General features: G+C 41.9%; 1 protein-coding gene across 1 annotated transcript in view; it reads right to left on the bottom strand.

Moving 5' to 3' along the window:
- Positions 1-13,151, bottom strand: part of CEMIP (cell migration inducing hyaluronidase 1) — a gene marked incomplete at both ends in the record, with an annotated part of 50,447 nt that extends 37,296 nt beyond the window's left edge. The window contains 9 exons of the mRNA XM_084293568.1: positions 725-866; positions 3,069-3,190; positions 3,803-3,898; positions 4,661-4,731; positions 8,315-8,494; positions 8,892-9,128; positions 9,921-10,059; positions 10,729-10,881; positions 13,076-13,151. Of these exons, the coding sequence (XP_084149694.1) occupies positions 725-866; positions 3,069-3,190; positions 3,803-3,898; positions 4,661-4,731; positions 8,315-8,494; positions 8,892-9,128; positions 9,921-10,059; positions 10,729-10,881; positions 13,076-13,151 (1,216 nt within the window). The remainder of the gene's footprint in view (positions 1-724; positions 867-3,068; positions 3,191-3,802; positions 3,899-4,660; positions 4,732-8,314; positions 8,495-8,891; positions 9,129-9,920; positions 10,060-10,728; positions 10,882-13,075) is intronic.
- Positions 13,152-18,257: the final 5,106 nt, after the last annotated feature.

An 18,257-nucleotide genomic window follows, 5' to 3' on the forward strand; every position in this document is an offset into this window, starting at 1 on the left:
AAGTAGCTCTGAGTGGCTCATTTTCACCACACCCACTTAGCAGTAGCTCCTGTGGGCACTGGGCATGGTTATTTACAGCAGCCAAGTGGTCTTTAACATAATGACTGTGTTTTCAAGCAAAATAACTGTTGGCCTGAACCTCCTTTTCCCGCCAGCTGAGCACTGAAGTATCCTAATGACCTGTCCATGGCTAGGTTATGGACAGTGGTGTTGGAATTAATAACTTCAAAACAAAGTATTTCTGTCAAAACCTGTTGTCTTTTCACATGCTGATTGACCAATCCTACGTCATCCTAAAATGTTTTAGCAAAAGTCAAGGTATTTAGGGGAAGGCACTTGCCAAGTATTTGCCATGGCACTGCTGGGTTTTTGAGACACCACCCTGCTACCTCTGTTAGGGCTCAGGAATTTTTCCTGAGATAAATCTTCAGCTGTTATATCTGTGTTCATGTCAACAGCCCAGCCAAAATTTTAGCTTGGGAACTTACTCTAGTTCTTACACTGAACAAGAGTCAGTCATCAGAAGGCAGTGTTTCTGCTGTTCCCTGTTGTGGATAATACCTATACTGTCTACCTCAAGTGGAGTGCTCAGTGGGGAAGACCTTATAGTTTTAGATATCAGAGGCAAAAACACTACACAAAATTCAGGTTCCTCAGATGGACTTTCTTTATCTACTCCTCCAAAGGGCACAAGAAATCTGGCTTTCAGACATGGGGCACGTACCAGAGCTGCCACACAGGAACCGTACTCTGTAGTTCCAGCAACCTTCACCTGTCTGGTCCTTGCCGTGGCACAGAAACCGATAGTCATGGCCACTCTTGTAGAAAACCTCGGTTGTTAAATTAGCTCCATCAAGTGTCATGGCCTGGAATGAGAATAGAAATGTAAAAGTAGTGATACACCGAGTTAAAGGGAATTTACTGGCATATCAGTGCCATCATAAGAGGCTTTTGCTTTCTTTTGAGTGATGCACAAGAGTTACATAACAAAACAGGATGACTGTTGCGTGTGCTATCCAGCCGGCATCCCAGCTGGTGCTCCAGCACAGCTATTTTATGTGCAGACGGTAGAGATTATTGCTAGGTGTATGTTTCTCTTATATCTATATTAAGACCATGTGCCTTTTTTGGGAGGAGTACTCTGAGCTTCAGTCACATCTGGTCTTGGTGCCCTAGATTTGCTCTGGCCATTCATTTGAGGTCAGATGACAACACTGAACACAGATGCTTGTACCCAAATGAACCCATGCTTTCAAGGCTCTTACTGCACTGCCTCTTCTCATTGCTGGTGGCTGGACTATGCCTGAACCTTGCAGAAGAATGCAGTGGGGGGAGGCTGTTCTCATTTTTGTCCTTACATAGATCAGTGGTAATTGCTCTCTGATCAAAAATCAAAACAGTTCCAAAACCCTTGCTCTAGAAGGAAGAAGAAGTGGCCTTTTTTTCATATACAAGTACCAGCCTGCAGGACCAGCTCGAGGAGGAGGCTGTAGGATGTGCAGCCTCTCCTGTGCTTCTGCTGGGGCACATCACCCTCAGGGTCACGGTAAATTTCACAGTCCAGCTCTATAGCTAGCAATTCTCTTGCTTTTTTCACAAAAATGTGATTTGTTGCATCGGGCAATCCAAATAAAACGTGCATTTTAACAAGGCAGCAGGAGATAAGCCATTTTTCAATGAAGACCCTCATACTGATTATTTCACTCATGCAGACCTTCCTCATTAATGCAGCCACTCTGCTGCCATGTATAGGATCAACACCATCATCTGGAGGAATGTGCCTCTGGCTGCACTGTTTCTGTTATTATCATCGTATCTTCACATTTTTGTGTGCAGTGCAGTTGGAGCAGGCCAGCTGGGATAAATCAGCGTAACTTTATGAAGGCAATGAGCAACACCAGGTTGCACTACCTGAGGATTTGTTCTAAAATCTGCAGGATAAGCTAAAAAAATGTTGTTTTACTTTTAATATACATGGGGGGATAAAAAGTAACTGGCGTTGAAAAGAACAGGAAAAAAAGGTTTGATTCTGGAGCAGAAGAATGTATTTCTTGTTTCTTTTTTAATACACATGCTAAAAGGAGCCCTATCATACTGAACATCTGACCTCTGTTCTGAACTAAGTTGTCACTTCTAATACACGTATATGGAAGTTGAAACGAATGTGGATTTGCTAAGACCTGGCAGAAAGTTGTAGGGCAGTTTTTTCCTTTCTGTGCAGAGGAGATTCTTTATAACATCTAGCCTGGAAACTTTCACTCATACTGTCAGCATTCCCATTTACTTCAATAGCCGCATTCTTGTGAGTAAGGAAAATCCAGTGGTTCAGAGCATGCAGGAACCTCAGCCTCCCACAGATATGAAGTATTTTATTGTCTTTTGCTAGGCGATGCTTCTGTGGTAGCTGTTGTAGCAGGTAGACAGGCAAAGTATATTGCTAGCATTTGCCAAAAAAAAAAAAAAAAAGCCTTTTTTTTTTTTAGCTTAAAGAGGGTTTAGCAGTTGCAGAAAAGGTATATGATTTCTCCTCAGCATGCTGGCAAGATGGTGTAATTATAATGTTTAGCCCCAAACAGAATTCAAATTTCTTTCCACAGAGAAAAAACAACTGACTCCAAGAAATAGCTGCAAGCTCACTGACATTTTTTCCAACCTACTACAGCTGGTAGTTTTACCATCTCATTACACTCTGTGATTAATTTTTTAGGGAGGGTCCATTCCAGGACCATTTAAAAACTTTGAAATTTTCACGTATTTTTTTCCTGTAATCTGCCACCAGGGAACCACATATTTCATGATAGCATCTGTGCTGTCTATGACCCCATCTGTACTCCTTTCCATGCCAGAAGCCAGAATGTACTGAAAGGAGCTTAATGCTATAAACTTTTGTCTCAAAATGATACAAGAATGCATACCAGATCTGGTCAGTTATGTATTACGGCAACAAAATAAACAATGTCTTTTGTTTAGAAACAAAATTTACTGACAAGCACAATATTTTGGGGTTTCGGTGTCACCCCTCAGCGGACTCACCCCGTCTCTTCAAAGCAAGCAGTAAGCTAGCCTACCTGGATATCAATGGGTTGCCTACAGATTTTATCAGGATGAGCAGCTTTGAAGTCAGAAAGCTTCTCCATGTCCTTAGATCTTGCTTTATCAGGCTTCTCAAACCACTCTGTCCATTCTACATCTGGAAACAAGTGCAAACAAGAAAAGTCATTTGAAAGTCATGCTTAATGCGTGAAGCATATTTTGATCTCAGATATAATTCACAAGTTTCTTCACTGATGATCTGATTCCTGCCTTTTCCTGCCAGTCTGTCAGCCACTTCTATGATTCTGGGAAGTGCAACCAGCCAAGGGAGAGAGGAATTATTAAAAGCTACATAATTGGAGGATGTAGTATGAGCATTATTAATAGTTATGGATTTTGGATCCGAGTCCTCCTTAGCTGCCTTTTTGGATTTTCAGATCAAGTTTCAGTCAGTTACTGTATGTTGTTTGAAACATGGACATGATGACTATGCATTCAAAAGAAATAAGAGGTTGTGTGTGATCTCTTAGATCATATGAGATGGAATTTCATACCCAGGGCAGCGGAGGAAAATAGATGCTAGTTATCCAGCAAGTCCTGGAGACAACTGGGGAAAGAATCTGTGCACATACTTTACTTGCATTAGCAGCAACATAAATAGCAACTAGCAAGTCCACTCTTCCCAAATGTTAAAGTATTGCAGCGAAAAGGATGGTTCACATCATTTTTCAACTCTACTACTGGGTTAAACAGCAAACAGACCTCTTACCTTGAACCCACTCACTAGTTGAAGAGACATTAAAAAGTTCTCCATTCTCAGCTTTGAATAGTTTGAATACTTTGGCGACAGCTGACCCTTTGTGACCTGTTTTAAAAAAAAAATGGTAAATAAATAAATGCCAGAACTCAATAAATGTCAGAACTGAATAGGCAATTGTCTGTGTGTATATCTGTGTATTTTGGGTATATTGTCCAGAATTAGCCCTGCAAAGCTTCCAGAGAAAGTTACTGATCTTGGAATGAGGCTTCAGACACTCATAACTGCCTGGACAATCAGGGGGAAAAATCTTCAAGATTCAAGAGGGTATTAAAAAAAAGCAACTACAAACCCCAATTATTTATAATATGTTGCTATTTTTATTTGGTACTGTACTAAGCCATGTTGTTAGCTGCTCTTGAAAATGTCATGAAAAGCCACAGCAAGCCTCAGAAGACTTCAGCTTGCAACAAAATGGTTTTGTGGGAGTTTTAGAGGCTACCAAAGCAGGATACACTGATCAAATTTTCAGCCAATGCAAAGTGGGCTTGTTCCATAGCTTTGTGTCAAAACAGGATGCAGAGTCTGAGCTCAACAGAGTTACAAGGATTTACGCTGGGGTAGGGTCACGCCTGTTACCTCACAGTTCAGATAACCCAGGTTATACCCCACACTCTGCTGCTTCAACTGTATTAATGGAAAGTAGTAAAATATCAAAACAGCATTAATTAAATATTCCAAACCACCAACTGTTTACAGCTTTCATGTAATACAATGTCAACTGAAAACACCATTGACAAAATTAATCTCAGCCATAACTCCAGTAACTTCCGTAGATAATGTCAAGCCAGCAATTTGTGCATGAATTACCTTGGTATTCAATGTGGTCTTCAACAGAAGAGGAGGGATTTCCTTTAACAGTAATAAAACTCCATGGGTGCCTAGAAAATCAAAATGAGAAGCGATCAATTTATGTCATGTACAAGATGCATATTTTTCACAGCATAACATTCTTGAATTTCTCAGGGGCACCTCACTCAAAACAGTCTGATTGATGTGACAGGCAGTTTGGTTAAAATTAAAAATATCTTAAGACTTCGTATTTCTTCAGTAAATGTATTGCAAGATAAGGAATTTCAAAGACAAATCCCTTCTTAATACAGTCATACAACAAGCATGTTTCTCTTTTAAATGAGTGCTCAAAGAGGCTTGTGTGTGACAGACACATAGGACACCAGCAACTCCCTAAGGAGTCTGAAAATCTTTCTTTTGTGTGTGTGCATGCACTAAAAAACATGAAAAAAGCCAGTTCTGCTTAAGTAAATCTAGCTCATTCTGAAACCTTGTATATCACAATTGTCTTTGGAATGACCCATGAGAATTTCTAATAGACAGACTGGCTGGCAAAGGGCAATAAAAAATACCTAGATTGTCTCTGGGTGTCTAGTTTCCTCATTTTGAACATTGAACAAGGACAAAGGTTTATAAGTCTGAATTGTCTGTTCCCATCTGATCCTGTGTCAGAAATAAGTTCATTACTGCCTGATTGTTATTGGTTCAGCAGGCTCAATATCTATCAGCAATACTGGCAAATGAACACATGGTCGAGTAAGCAATGGAGACAGAGACTAAAGTACCTCCCAGCACTGGAAGTGAACCCAATTAATAGGGGTCAGGAGGGAGTTTTGTCTTTGAAGTAGAAGAAATTCTGGCGTATCTGCTCTTCATGACTAACAGAATAACAAATATGCTTTTAGGTTTGTAGGGAGACTGTCACCCTTACCCTGGATTTAGCAAACAGCCCAGAGATTAAATCATGTCTCTATCGGTAAAAACACTGGGTGATTTCAATAGCATCAAGATTCACCCTTGAGTCTTGCAGGTCACCTTCCATTTACCATCTGCCTGGTTTAAGTGAAGTTACAAACCACCCTGGGACTTCGGAAGAAAACACAGACAGACATTGACAGATAGCATGCAGAGATCACCCCTGGGCTTTGCTGAGGTTCACGGCCATTCAGCGGCTGTGGCTCCCCGAAGCACGGCAGTCCCAGCAGCGTGTCCTCAGCACAGGACAGGCTCGGGGGAAGCTGCCAACACACAACTGCCTCGGGAGCCTGCCAGCCAGCCAGATGCTCCTGCTGGAAAACTTGTCCGTGTGCCAACTGCCAGCGGCACTGCCGGGCTATGATCTCCATCCAGGGAGAGGACGGTATGGGGGGAGGAAGGACACTTTATCACTCAGCACGAAAGATAGGTCTTTTTTTTTTTTTTTTTTTTTGTCACCAAATTCAAAACAAGTGACAAAAAATAAAAATAAAAATCTAAAGAATAAGAAGCTAGCTAGTTCTGCAACTCAAGGTTTGGTCCCATTTCATATGTTACAGTACTTGTTTATCCCAATCAGTTTATCACATAAAACAGTCCTAAAGTCATTCAACCCTAACATGTCAAAACACATGCAATCTGTTTTGGCTATTTGAAATGAAGGGACCAGTAAGTCCGGAGCCAAACCAGTGATATTTGGGTAGGATTCCAAAGAGAACAACTGTGTCATCAAGTGCTGAAAGGCTTTCTTTAATTTATTATTTGAAAAAATAAAAAAAACTCATGCTTAAAGAGCAAATTCACTTTTCAAAAGGACAACAATAGAGGAAGAATGCAAGATTTTCCTTTCATTCCTAATGTTCTGGGCTCAAAGAGAATAGGCAACTGAAAGAGATGCCAGAAGCACAGAATTTTTTTGGAAAAATTAGCATTGCTCATTGGCTCTTCCGCAGCAACCGGAATTTGCACAACTTCACAATCTGGTTGAATATGGGGCAACTGGAGATAGGCAGGAATTTGGCCAAGTAACTCCCTCCAATGCCTCCATGAGAAAACCACCCAGCCTATGGCTCAACAGCCTGACTCACAAGGCACCTACCAAAACATGAAATAGAACGTCCCTATCTCAAATTGCTACCTTGCTTACACCATCATTGTCTCAGTGATGCCCAGGGCCAGCCCCAGCCATTGGCAGGGGGTTAGGTGGGACCAGCCAGCAACCCCCTGGTGCCAGGCAGTGAGCAGGTCCTGTCTGCCATTTGGACAATTTTTCAAAGCTGTTGAACTTATACGTTAAGAACACCCCTAAAAATACAATTTTTTAAAAAGCACACCATGATATGGGTATTTTTGCACACACCAATGCTCTGGTGGGAGATAATGATGACCAACTACTACTACATTATTGTACCCACAATGTCCCTATTATTTATATAGGGAAATATTATGGTATTTGAGATAACAACATGACAAGGACTAGCTTTCTGTAGTGATGCAGAAAGTCACACTTTAACACATGAATTTCTATGGTATTTCCATTATAAGCAATTACAGCAAAGTGAGAAACTAGCATTAAAACACCACAGAAGTCTAAAAACATCAAGAGCAATTTACTTTTATAAACATATGAGAAAATCATCTTTTTTTTTTTTTCCTGTTTCAGGCTTGGAAAAAAAGTATAATGTTTGAAAATCTTTTTTCTGTTTCCCTAATTTTAGTCTTTAAAAAGAAACCCAGCAGGCTCCTGGCTTTAATATGGGTTCTGGGTATCTGAGAGGAAGTGATGAAGATAGCCTGTGTCTGGAGACTATTTTGCAGCCTTGTTTCTTTGAAATGCTCTACATGGCACACAGAAGTCCCTGTAGTATTTTACACAACCTGTTCACCAACTACTCCAAATCTTGTCCAACTGACACTTGTCTGCTCCAAAAGGCTGCTCTTCTAAATCACTTCTTCCTACAAAGCAGATATTTTTTTTCTTCATGTTCTGCAGTGACCCTCAGTGTCTGTACAGACCATTGTCCACAGAGAGACAGACATCCTCTTAAACAAACAAACAAGCCTACATAAATTCAGATACCCACACACAATTATAAAATGGTTACTGTTGGATAAATAGCAAATATTCTCATCAGTGTGTGCGCCAACACAGACAATGTATTGGCCACAGAATGGTTTACAGTTTGCAGCACAAATAAATGCATGCTAAATTTCCATGCTGCACAAGTCTCTAAATATGTACTGGACAAGCTGATGAGCAAGCTGTATGCATGTCTATAATGTATTTAGCCAGGGTTACAGGCCTATTATCCTACCCTGCTTAACATTCAGGCCATTCAATCCATTGTAGGTACATGGATATGCTTCTTAAATCTTCGGGGGATGACATGAAAATAAATAGGAATGAGTAACTTGTAAGGGAATAATATCTTGGAAAAAAATATTTTTAATACAAATCGTATGCTTTTCCTCAATCTGCTAATAAAAATACCCAATATAGACACTGAATGCATCTTAAACTATCTTATTAGCTGCTAAAACTTCATGTTGAAAGGTTTCCCTCTTTTTTTCTTTTTTTTTTTTTTTTTTTTTTCCATGTGAAAGAACTTTGTGCCTTTGAGAGAGTGGAATTATTTGGACATCTGAGGAACATAATAAAGCCTCTGTGCTGGGAGAACTGGCAGAACTGGCACATACCTAAACCCAAGGTGGAGGAAATGCTTGCTGCCCAGTTTGGTCATTGCTTTCCTGGCCAAATCGTCCAAGTTTCTAGATCCTTCATCGTTCACAGCAACTGACAGGATCATGCCATTTGCAACTCTGCCCAAATACTGGGCAAGACGTATGCTTTCCTCCTTTGCTCTGTAGGTATCAAACCTAAAATTATTAAAAAACAAAAACAAATTTACTTCAAGTGATCATTGCAGCTCTAACAAGCACCACCATACTAAAAAGCAAGTGCTATAAAGAAATAACCTTTTTGTATTGTTTACAACAATAATATTATAGCATCGGAAAAGCATTTGTCGGAGACATTACAGGTTTCTTTTAAAGCAAATTGATTAAGCTCCAACTAACACAATAGTAAGACAATAACACTACTTGCTATTTTACTATTTGGGTTTGGAGATCAGTAATCTAGAAAGAATTGCATATAGAGACAGTAACACCCATTTGAACTAGATGCTAAACCACATGCTTCTGAGCTTGCTGAGAAGCTGTCCCAACTTGTTCCCAAAGATCCTCAAATCTAGACAGCTATAAAGTCACTCACCTATCTGAATGGACAACTGCCCCTGTCTTTGGGTCAATGACATGGACAATGACACCCCGATGGCCCCAGCTCCTTTCAAAGTAGTATCCACCTTCTTCCATGCCACCAGGATGAAGAGTCTTGTTTAAGAAAGTCCAGGACAATTTTTTCTTTCCATGGATCTCGAGAGTGCCACCCTTACTCACTCCAATGTACTTCCGCCCAAAGTAAGGATTCGGCTGGCTGCCATCATCCGCTCTGCAACATGAAGGGAGGAAAAGATTCAATTTTGATTTTGTACCTGATGGTCAAGAAACCTCTGCCCTTGTTCTGCTATAGCCCAAGGAAAGAAGCATCATGACTTGTAAAGCATTTTTTTTTTTCAATGACCTTAAGAATTGGCAATTGCTCATGCTCTACAGTAAATAAATTATTTGAAATAATACTAGCAACTATGGACCAGGAGCAATCTGGAACTCAAATTATATGTGTTATTTTCATTATATTCAGGCCTGAGGAGGCCTGAAGCCCAAACTGCACAACACAGTTATGTTTCTGATTTCCATAGGAAGTTAGGATCGTAACCAGGACTTGGTAAGCCTTAGTGGCTGTTAAAAATGAGTTTGGCATCCTTGAAAAGCTGAGCAATCCTGTACTAATCTGCAAGACATAAATGTCTTATCCTTTGGCTCACCTACTTCTCACTCTCATGCAGAACGAAAGGATGCTTAAGGGGGAGAAATTTCAAAATAAAATAAATCTTCAGGCTTTAAGCCTATTCTGGAAAAATCTATGAATCAACTTGACTACAGCTGATTTTCTGGCATTCCTAAATACCCCAATGTACATCCCCCAGGAGATTTGAAACCAGAACCAAAACTGTGTCAATTATTAAAGGACATTTAAATTGTCTAACAAGCCAGTAAACTTTTTACAAAACATGCATGATAAATACTTCTGAGCAAATGTAATTTTAAGGAACATTTTTTTCTCTGTTGTGGAAGAGAGATATTGGAAATTCTAAGATAATATTTTATCATGCATACATACCGCCCATACAAGCTGATAAGCACATTGCCTTGGTAAGGGCACATCTCACTGCCGATATGTAACTCTCCATCATTTTCGATGAGTATATGTCTAGTACGCAAAATGATAGGCTGCACATCGTCCTTAATGACCAATTTTCCTAAGTAGAAAAGGTTATGACATTTGCTTTAACATACAGAAGCTCGTCAGAGATTGTGACATCATCGTGCTAAAAACCAGTGCTGGGTTCTCATCTAAATTTTTGAAAAATTCTGCCCATTCTCAATAGAAATCCTAAAGACAGTAAATTTTTTTACTCAGTCCAACTCTTGAAGAGTGCAATTAAGATTTGCTTGGAAGAGGATTCATTCAAAACTGAGATGGAAATTCAGAGTCAAGATGAATAAAAGCTGTTTGTGCTAAAAGTCACCAGCAATGCTATGACTCTATCCTTAGAGACAGGGAAACCCATCTATATCTGCCCTGTCCTGAGACCCTGAGAACACAACAATTGCATTATGTTACAAGAACAATAATTTAGTAAAACATGTTTTTGAGGCAAAATGTGGAATAAAAACCAGTACGTATAAGTACTTCTGCAAATTCTCCAGAAAAGATGATGAGTAGGTTAATTATAATGGCTACAGGACTGATAGCATCTCAGCTGCCACCCACCCTTGTACCAAATTAAAGCTGGGCTTGTCCAGCAGCCACCCAGTTCTCGGCAAGCAACAGGAACCTCTCCCAGCATGAGACACGGTGATCTAAATAGCCGAAGGGGAAAGCACTCTTTGCCCAGCCTTGCCGCCTTGGAGGCAGCAAGTTTTACCTCCAGCAGCGATGTGGATCGAGTGGACAGTTGCAGAAGAAGAGAGAAGAAGCTTCCTGCCGTTACGGATTTCAATGCGGTTTTCTTCGTTGTGACCTGGGTTCCAATTTTGTAGCTCAGGATCCTTATCAGGACATATCACAGCTGCTTCTGCTGAATAGAAGTGGAGAGTGAAGAGTTGCCACATGTTTGGTGCAAGACAGAGAGCTCCACATCTGGGCATCTTTAAGCACCAGTCTCGTACCCCCCTTGGCTGCCTCCCTGGAACACAGCAATAACTCAGGGCAGCAGTGTCCCTCTGGGTCATGACCAAAAGAAAACAAACAACAGTTTAAGCTGTATGATCTTCTGTTTTCTGGAAGCATGGAAAATCCCACTGCTGGATGCAAAGGAGCCATGTGAAGGATGCAGTTTCCAGAAAACCATGAGAGAAAAGGCTGGAATAAAGCCCTTGCTGCAATGACATTCAGCTCTGTACTGACAAAAAGCCTTTCACAAGCTCAGGGAAGATGTTGACAAAAGCTTAAAACAGGAGACACCTTTAAAAAGGCTACCTAACGCCCTTAAAATACTTGTGAGGTTTGAAAGTCTTTGTTTAAAGTTTTAAAAAATAATAATGAGATAGGTTTGCGTACTGTGTTTTTCGTGGGGACAGGAAGTAATAGTGCTCAAATTATCACAAAAGCACCACACACCAAAAAATTACCAATCGATCCAGAAACAGAAATCGCACAAGAGAGAGACTCCAGCTTCATAAGCTTTTTCAGACAGAAGAGATAAGGACTCATTCTCTTTGATTACACACATCACTCATCTCTGCATACATATTTGATTACAGGCTGCTGTGACGTGTTAGCTAAACTGCTCCCATACCAAATCCAAGTCTCATGTCATAAATATTTACTTAAGATAAAATATTTCCCTGATGTAATCTCACTTGATATGTGAGTTTCACATCTTATTCTAATCAACACAACTTCACAAGTGCAGGAGTCCCATGGGGGATGCATATTTTCTGAGGGCAGAAACCTTTCTAATCCTAGGAAGCTAAGGTCAGTGGAAGTTTGAACAATGAGCTCTGCCAACACAAGGGCTTGGGAGTTCTCACCAGATCTCCAGTTTGTATCCTTTAAAACAAAAACACCATAGCAAAACTACAGGAGCCACAAATCAGTGGCAATAGAAGTGGGATGAACCCCCTGACTTCAGCAGATTATGGTTCTGCACTTAGTAAAGTTTTTTGGTTTATTTGTTTGTTTTTTTCCCCATGGATGCTAGTGCTGTCAGTCAGCATCCTAATGCAAGGACAGCTCTGTGGACCCATGCAAGGAAACCTGTCCTGGTGCTGGTGCAGCTGGTGGAGGGCTGTTGTGTGTTCTCACTGTGAAACTTGAGGGCCGCCTGCAATTCCACAGCAATAGAAACAAAATTGTCTGTCTGCTTTCAGTTCCCTCTCTGATTCCTCCACCAGCTTCAAGCCTTAAGAAAACTACAGAATTGGACCAGCCATGGCCTAGACATCTCCATGGCCCCATTAAATACCAGCTGTTCAAGGTAACCTATTCCTACCAGGGAGAAGGAGCAGAGCACAGCACCTGCTGCACCAGGGCCACCGGAGGGCTGAGCAACTCCTGCCAGCCCATCAGGCACCCTCCAGCCTGTATTATTTCTCACATGGGCTTTTGGGGGATAAGAAAGCATCTTCCAACAAAGGAGTTAACTGAACAGTGTAATTCTTGACCAAAAGGCCCCAAACATGGCAATGAAATGTTGCTTCATGCAGATGCAGCATTTGGGGCAAGACATAAGGCCTCTTTGTTTTAAAAAAAGGCAACTTCCCCAAATAAATCCACTTAGAATATGTATTTCCAGCTTCCCTTTTCTCTGAAACCACTTAGGATAAGGGCTGCTTATAACAGTCAAAATCAAGGTCAGGGATGTGCCACCCCAGAGCTTTTTGGTCTCTACATCCGCACTTGGACAAAGCAGCAAACTGCTCACCACCCACAGACACAGCTATTAGGACTTGAGGTTTCCTTTGTTATTTCTTTGTGGCAGTTTGTTGGGTTGGGGTTTGTTTTAAGAATGTGTAGCAAGGGCTGAAGGCTCCCTGGGGATACTTTCACCTGCTCAGAAATTTCACTCTTTGCTACTCCAGCTGGCCAAATGCAGGAATATTGAGACATCAGAAAACTGTTTTTCTCCTGAGCTTTCCACCCTGTCCTTGGCTTTTTTATAAGAATCTGGATCAACGAGTGAAAAGTTGCTCAATCTAGTCCAGCAATGTCTTTATTTAAAGGCAGTGTTACAAACCACGCCTTAACCCCCCTGTAACAGGAAGACTTACCTGTGCTTGCAGAGGAGACTACAAACAGAAGGAAAATGAAGTTTTCTGCCAGGTGCTTGGAGGTAAGTAGACCCATGCTTCAGGATAAAAAATTCTCTGGGTTGATACCTGTGGAGACAGAATATCAAGAAAGCGTGGCTTTTTCTTTCTATTTATTTTTTTTTCCAGCTCATGCAGAAACTGCTCGCCCAGAACCAAATTATGTGTGCCTTTATGACAGCCCGCTTCCACTCCCAGCCAGCTCTGTGACTAAGAACACCTTCAAGCCGCTTCGGGACCAGCCCAAACAGAGCAAGGAGCCAAGGGCAGCTCTTCACCTTTTGTTTAGCTTAGGATAAACCCACTCGGGAATACAAATAGACACTCAGAAAGCAACCACCAGATGTAACCAAAAATGTCTTAGGAATGCAATATAAACACATCCAGAGTCAGGACTCTCTAGGGCTGAATAATCACATGTGCAAAAAAGTAATGAAACACAACAGAGAAGGTGTTTGCAGAGTGACAAATTTGCACAAAATAACCTTTCGGTGGCACCTTCCTCCCCCCAGACTACCCACACATTTTCAGTAACCATGTTTTGTGCACCCCCAAGCACAAACCACACTCAAGCTTCCAGTCTGACGCGTGCAGTTTCTTGGATTTCAGACCTGTCTGTTTAATCTGCCAGCCCAGAATCCTGTTGCAAAACCAAAAACTGCTTTTGAAACCCATCTACCTAATATTGTTGTTGTTTCTACCATAGCCAAGCCCCAGCCAAACAAACAAGTAGTGTCATGAAAGTCAAAGTTAGAATTAATGGGATTCTTTCCAACAAGCTCAAGTGATCAATTCTGCAATTCTGCCTGAGTGCATGGCAATTTATTGACATGCATGGTCACACTGAGGCACAAAGACCCGCTGCTGTAAGTGTTCAATGCTCTGTACTCATAAAGAACTGTTTAAAATTCACACGCAGTCCAAGGATCTGCTAGGTTTTATCATGTAAGCCAGCATTTGAAGAATATTGAAGAAACTTATTTGTATCTGCCATGTCACATCACATTGATGAAATACGATAAATGTATATATTACACAGCTTAAGACGCCAAAAAAAGCAATTGAATGAAATTCCAGGGTGCCCCAGTTTCTTCAGGGTGAAAAAACACATGTTATTTTTCATGTCACTTGTTAATATAAAACAAACGAAAAATAGAAGAAAAAGATAGGCAAGAAACCAGGGTTTAGACCAGAGCCAATTTCACAGTGTAGATATGCAGAACACATGTCTGTAGTCTTCCTAGAGGTGATACAGCTCGAGATGCAGTGGTATGTTCAAACCACATGTAATCCAATGACTGTATTAAAAATAGCATTAGAACCAGATTTGTCAGGAAATATTCCCGGGGGAAAATGTTTCCTTGTTTTGGTGTAGTATACTTGACAGCCATGAGCTCTGGTCACAGCGCAGATGTGGTGCAGTTTATCAGGTGCTGAAATGCTGTTACAGAGCAGTAGAAAAGAGGAATGCACTTAGTAACGCTATAACTTCGAATGATATACATTATCGGGGAGCAATAACGTCGCCATGGAATTTGTGCCAGAACCAGGCTGCACGTGTCTGACATTTTAACAGCATTAACCATCAACGTTTGATAAGCCAGGGCTCTTTTAAAGGAACATTATTAGTGGTGTGCCCAAAGTACAGCAGTCACCATGAAAATGTCAAGATTTATTAGCCATTACTACACAGTGTAATCTGTAAACCCAATCACTAGATTCTGCTTTAACGACAGAGAAAAGCTGAACAACTGGTAATACCACGGGCTGGTCATTGCAGGCAGCGTTTGCTACGGTGCAGGCACAGCTGTGTGTTAGAGCTGCACAAAGCCAGATTCCAACCGGTAAGGTATCAGTCATAAAACACAATCAGATGATATTCACAGAAATAAATAAATAAATAAATAAATAAATAAATAAATAACAGGATGAATTTTTGACAGTGATGGCATGCATTTGCTCTCCCATCACTTTTGTAGGTGGTAAAGAAATTTCTTGGCTCTGGATCACTAAAACCTGCAAACTCTGAGGAGTGTCTCTGCCAGGTGAGAGCAATAATCTGCACAGTTTATGGTCTTGTTTTGACAGCAACCTGTAGCAAACTGGTAGGAAATAAGAAATACTGTAGGTTTAAGAAATCTCGCAGCCTTTGCTTTCTCTAAAGCCATGAACTGCATGGTACTTACCACCAGGTTGTGCAAAATGGCTTCTGCTTTTATATCCCTGCTTGCTCCTGGGGGACCGCTTCCCTGATTACATCCATCCTCATCAGCAGAGAGCAAAACAAGCAATCACACACTGGAAATTCATGTAATTTTTTTGGAGGCATCAGTTGTGTGCGAGGCTCCAATATTTTTCTAGTGTCTGATCTACCACAGTTCAAAGAAAACCCTGCTTATTTTGTGGCGGAAGCAGGGTGTTTGATTCAGCTTTCCGTGAGCCCAAGTTCATTGCAATGTTAGTATTAACTGGCACTCAGGTTGGAAAGGCTGAGAGTTGAGAGGGCCAAGGAGAAGTGCTTTTGCTGCTAGCACTGACTCCTCTGATTCAGCTCTGACTAACCCAGTGCCGGTAAAGTTGGAGGACAGTCATCTCAGGAATTTTCCTTCAAAGGCTCTCAGCTAAGCATCTTCCCCAGATACTGGGCACAAACAGCGATATGCTTGATTTTACTATTAGCTATAAGAGGAGGAAGGGATAGGGAAGGGATAGCGACTCTTTCCATTAATGTCTCCTGCTGGAGAGGGTTCAGGAGCAGCTGCCTCCTGCCAGAGAGCTGTTGTGTTAGCTCAGTGCTCCGAGCCGCATGGGAACACAGCAATCGCACTACATCTTCCTTGAACAGGCGCCACGTCGCTGAGTTCAGCTCTGATGTAACACACTCTGTCAACAAATCTCCCCACAGATTTGGGCACTCTGAGAGCCCAAGGGCCAGGCAAGTATCCTCCTGAGTCTATCATCTCCAGTGTTTCTAAAACACTGTCTGTAATGCCTCTCCTGGGTGAGAAAAGCTTTTTCATCTCACCATTAAAAGCTGCCTGGCAATGGCAAGTGGGACTCATATCCCTGGATCTGGTGAGGCAGATTTTCTGAAATGATTCCCAGCTGCTGGATCTTGCCAAAGAGTGAACAATAGTGGCAGACAATGCTAAAAGTGGATACAGGAAACCATTAGTCCCCAGCTGGCTGCTACTGCAGGTGTCAGCAATGATACTGTACTAGAAAGCGTGCTGCGTAGATAGGAATCCCCATCCACTGCGCTCCATGAGGATTTAATGCTGGAGGCAGCACAGAGCAGACAGTCCTGGGGGTAAAACAGTAAAGAAAAGCATTTAGGAAGCTGGGTTGTCCCAGGCTTCATGGTGGAGTCCTGTGGACACTCCAAAGCCTGGGTGGCAGAACTGAGCCCTCCAGGGCAGCACGGACAGGCTCTTGCCTGGGCTAAGCACCTTGCAGGACTTGGGGCCAACCAGCCGAGCCTATGACCAGAATAAAAAAAAAAAAAAAAAAAAAGAAGCACCTGATATTGGGTATTTTAAGGTGCTTTTTAAGACTGGCTTGATTCACTTCAGAGGATGTGCCTTCAGCACCTGTGGAAGAGGAGTCTCCTTTCTGGTACGTCAAGCAGGGTTTGACAGGAGCATTAAGCCACCGGTTACAAACACAACAAGGATGGGAGGCAAGCAGCAGCTCCCTGGGGGCTCCAAAAAGAGACATCAAACAGGAGCAAGAAACCTGCCTGCACCCTGACAGCTGCTGCCATTGCCCGGCAAGAGCAACCACAGCCCAAGCGGGGAGCTGGGGCCATCCCCAGAGAAATCTCACAGGATTCCAATGCAAAAGGTGCCTTCTAGTCCCGAGCAGGGCAAACGCTCTCCCTCCTGCTCCTGGCAGCCAGAGCTGGGCCCTCAGCCTGCTGTAACCAGAAAAAGGGCAACATAAGCCGATGCTGAGGTTTGTAGTGGCTTGTTGGCTAGGTCTGAAGAGCTGCTGCGTGTTTCCTCATTCATATGCAAAGAAGCCAACTTCAATTTGGAAGCTGATTCCTGAGGAGGAGCTGTTTAATTAGCACCTCCACTACCTCCTTGCTGACACCACATGGCATCGTCTGTCCTCTAGCCTCACTCAGGAAATTTTGCATTTTAACCCCAGCTGGGAAGATAGATTTGATGAGCACGTTTGCCTTTCTGACCTGAGGACATGTCAGATCTTGCTGCAGTGACATTCCTGTGCAAGGGGAGTCTTCACACACAAGCCGTGAGCACAACTAAATCCTTCAGACACCCTATACAAATAAATAAACACATTTCGAGGGATAGCTAATGAAAATGCCGTCCCAGTCCCAGGGCAGCACAGCTGTGAAGCTGCTCCTGCTCTTCATCTTGATCTTGTGCCTGCCATCCAGCCATTAGCTGTTTGTTTTTGCTGGCAAGTAGAGGATGAAATGCAGGAAAAGACCTTACTTTTCAATAAAATCAATACTGGAGTCAAAAGTGTAAGTCTGACTTTTTTTCCCAATGAACCTCAGTTTCTTATCAATTTATCCAATGTCTTTCCCTGTGAGGAAGAAGGTTCCGCTCACATTTTCCATACATAAATGTCACTGCAAACTCCTTGCCTCCTGATGTTCTTAAGAACACCTGAACAAGGAGCTGGGGTTAGAGGGCATTTTTACAATGAATAAACTAAAGGCAAGTGAAGTGTCTGCAAATTCGTTGTAACATTGGCAAATTATTTTGGGACAGAAATAAGAGAGTTAAACATATGCTTTTTTTTTTTTTTTTTTTTTTCCCCCCTCAGAATGAATCCCCCCCCCTCCCACACACATACACCCCTGGCTTACAGACCTTTAAAAGGAAAGGAAGTGATTTTTGGCTTACCTAAAACTGAATCATTTGCAATTCATGACATTCCACTTATCAGAAACTGACTGACTACCAGTTTCACATCCTTTCAAAGTGCTCAGCATTTCACTGAATCCTTGTCCACTACATGAAATTTTCAAAACACCGAGGCGGTGGGAGGCTGAATCCCAGTTTCTGAGGTTCAGGATTCTCTGACTTTATCTGGGAAAGTCCTTGATGGATAACCAAGCCAATGCTTCTGGAAGGGGCTATAGTATATCCACTGCAGAAATGCTCAG

This window comes from Netta rufina (genome assembly GCF_964035555.1).
Source record: "Netta rufina genome assembly, chromosome: 11".
Classification (NCBI taxonomy): Eukaryota; Metazoa; Chordata; class Aves; order Anseriformes; family Anatidae; genus Netta; species Netta rufina.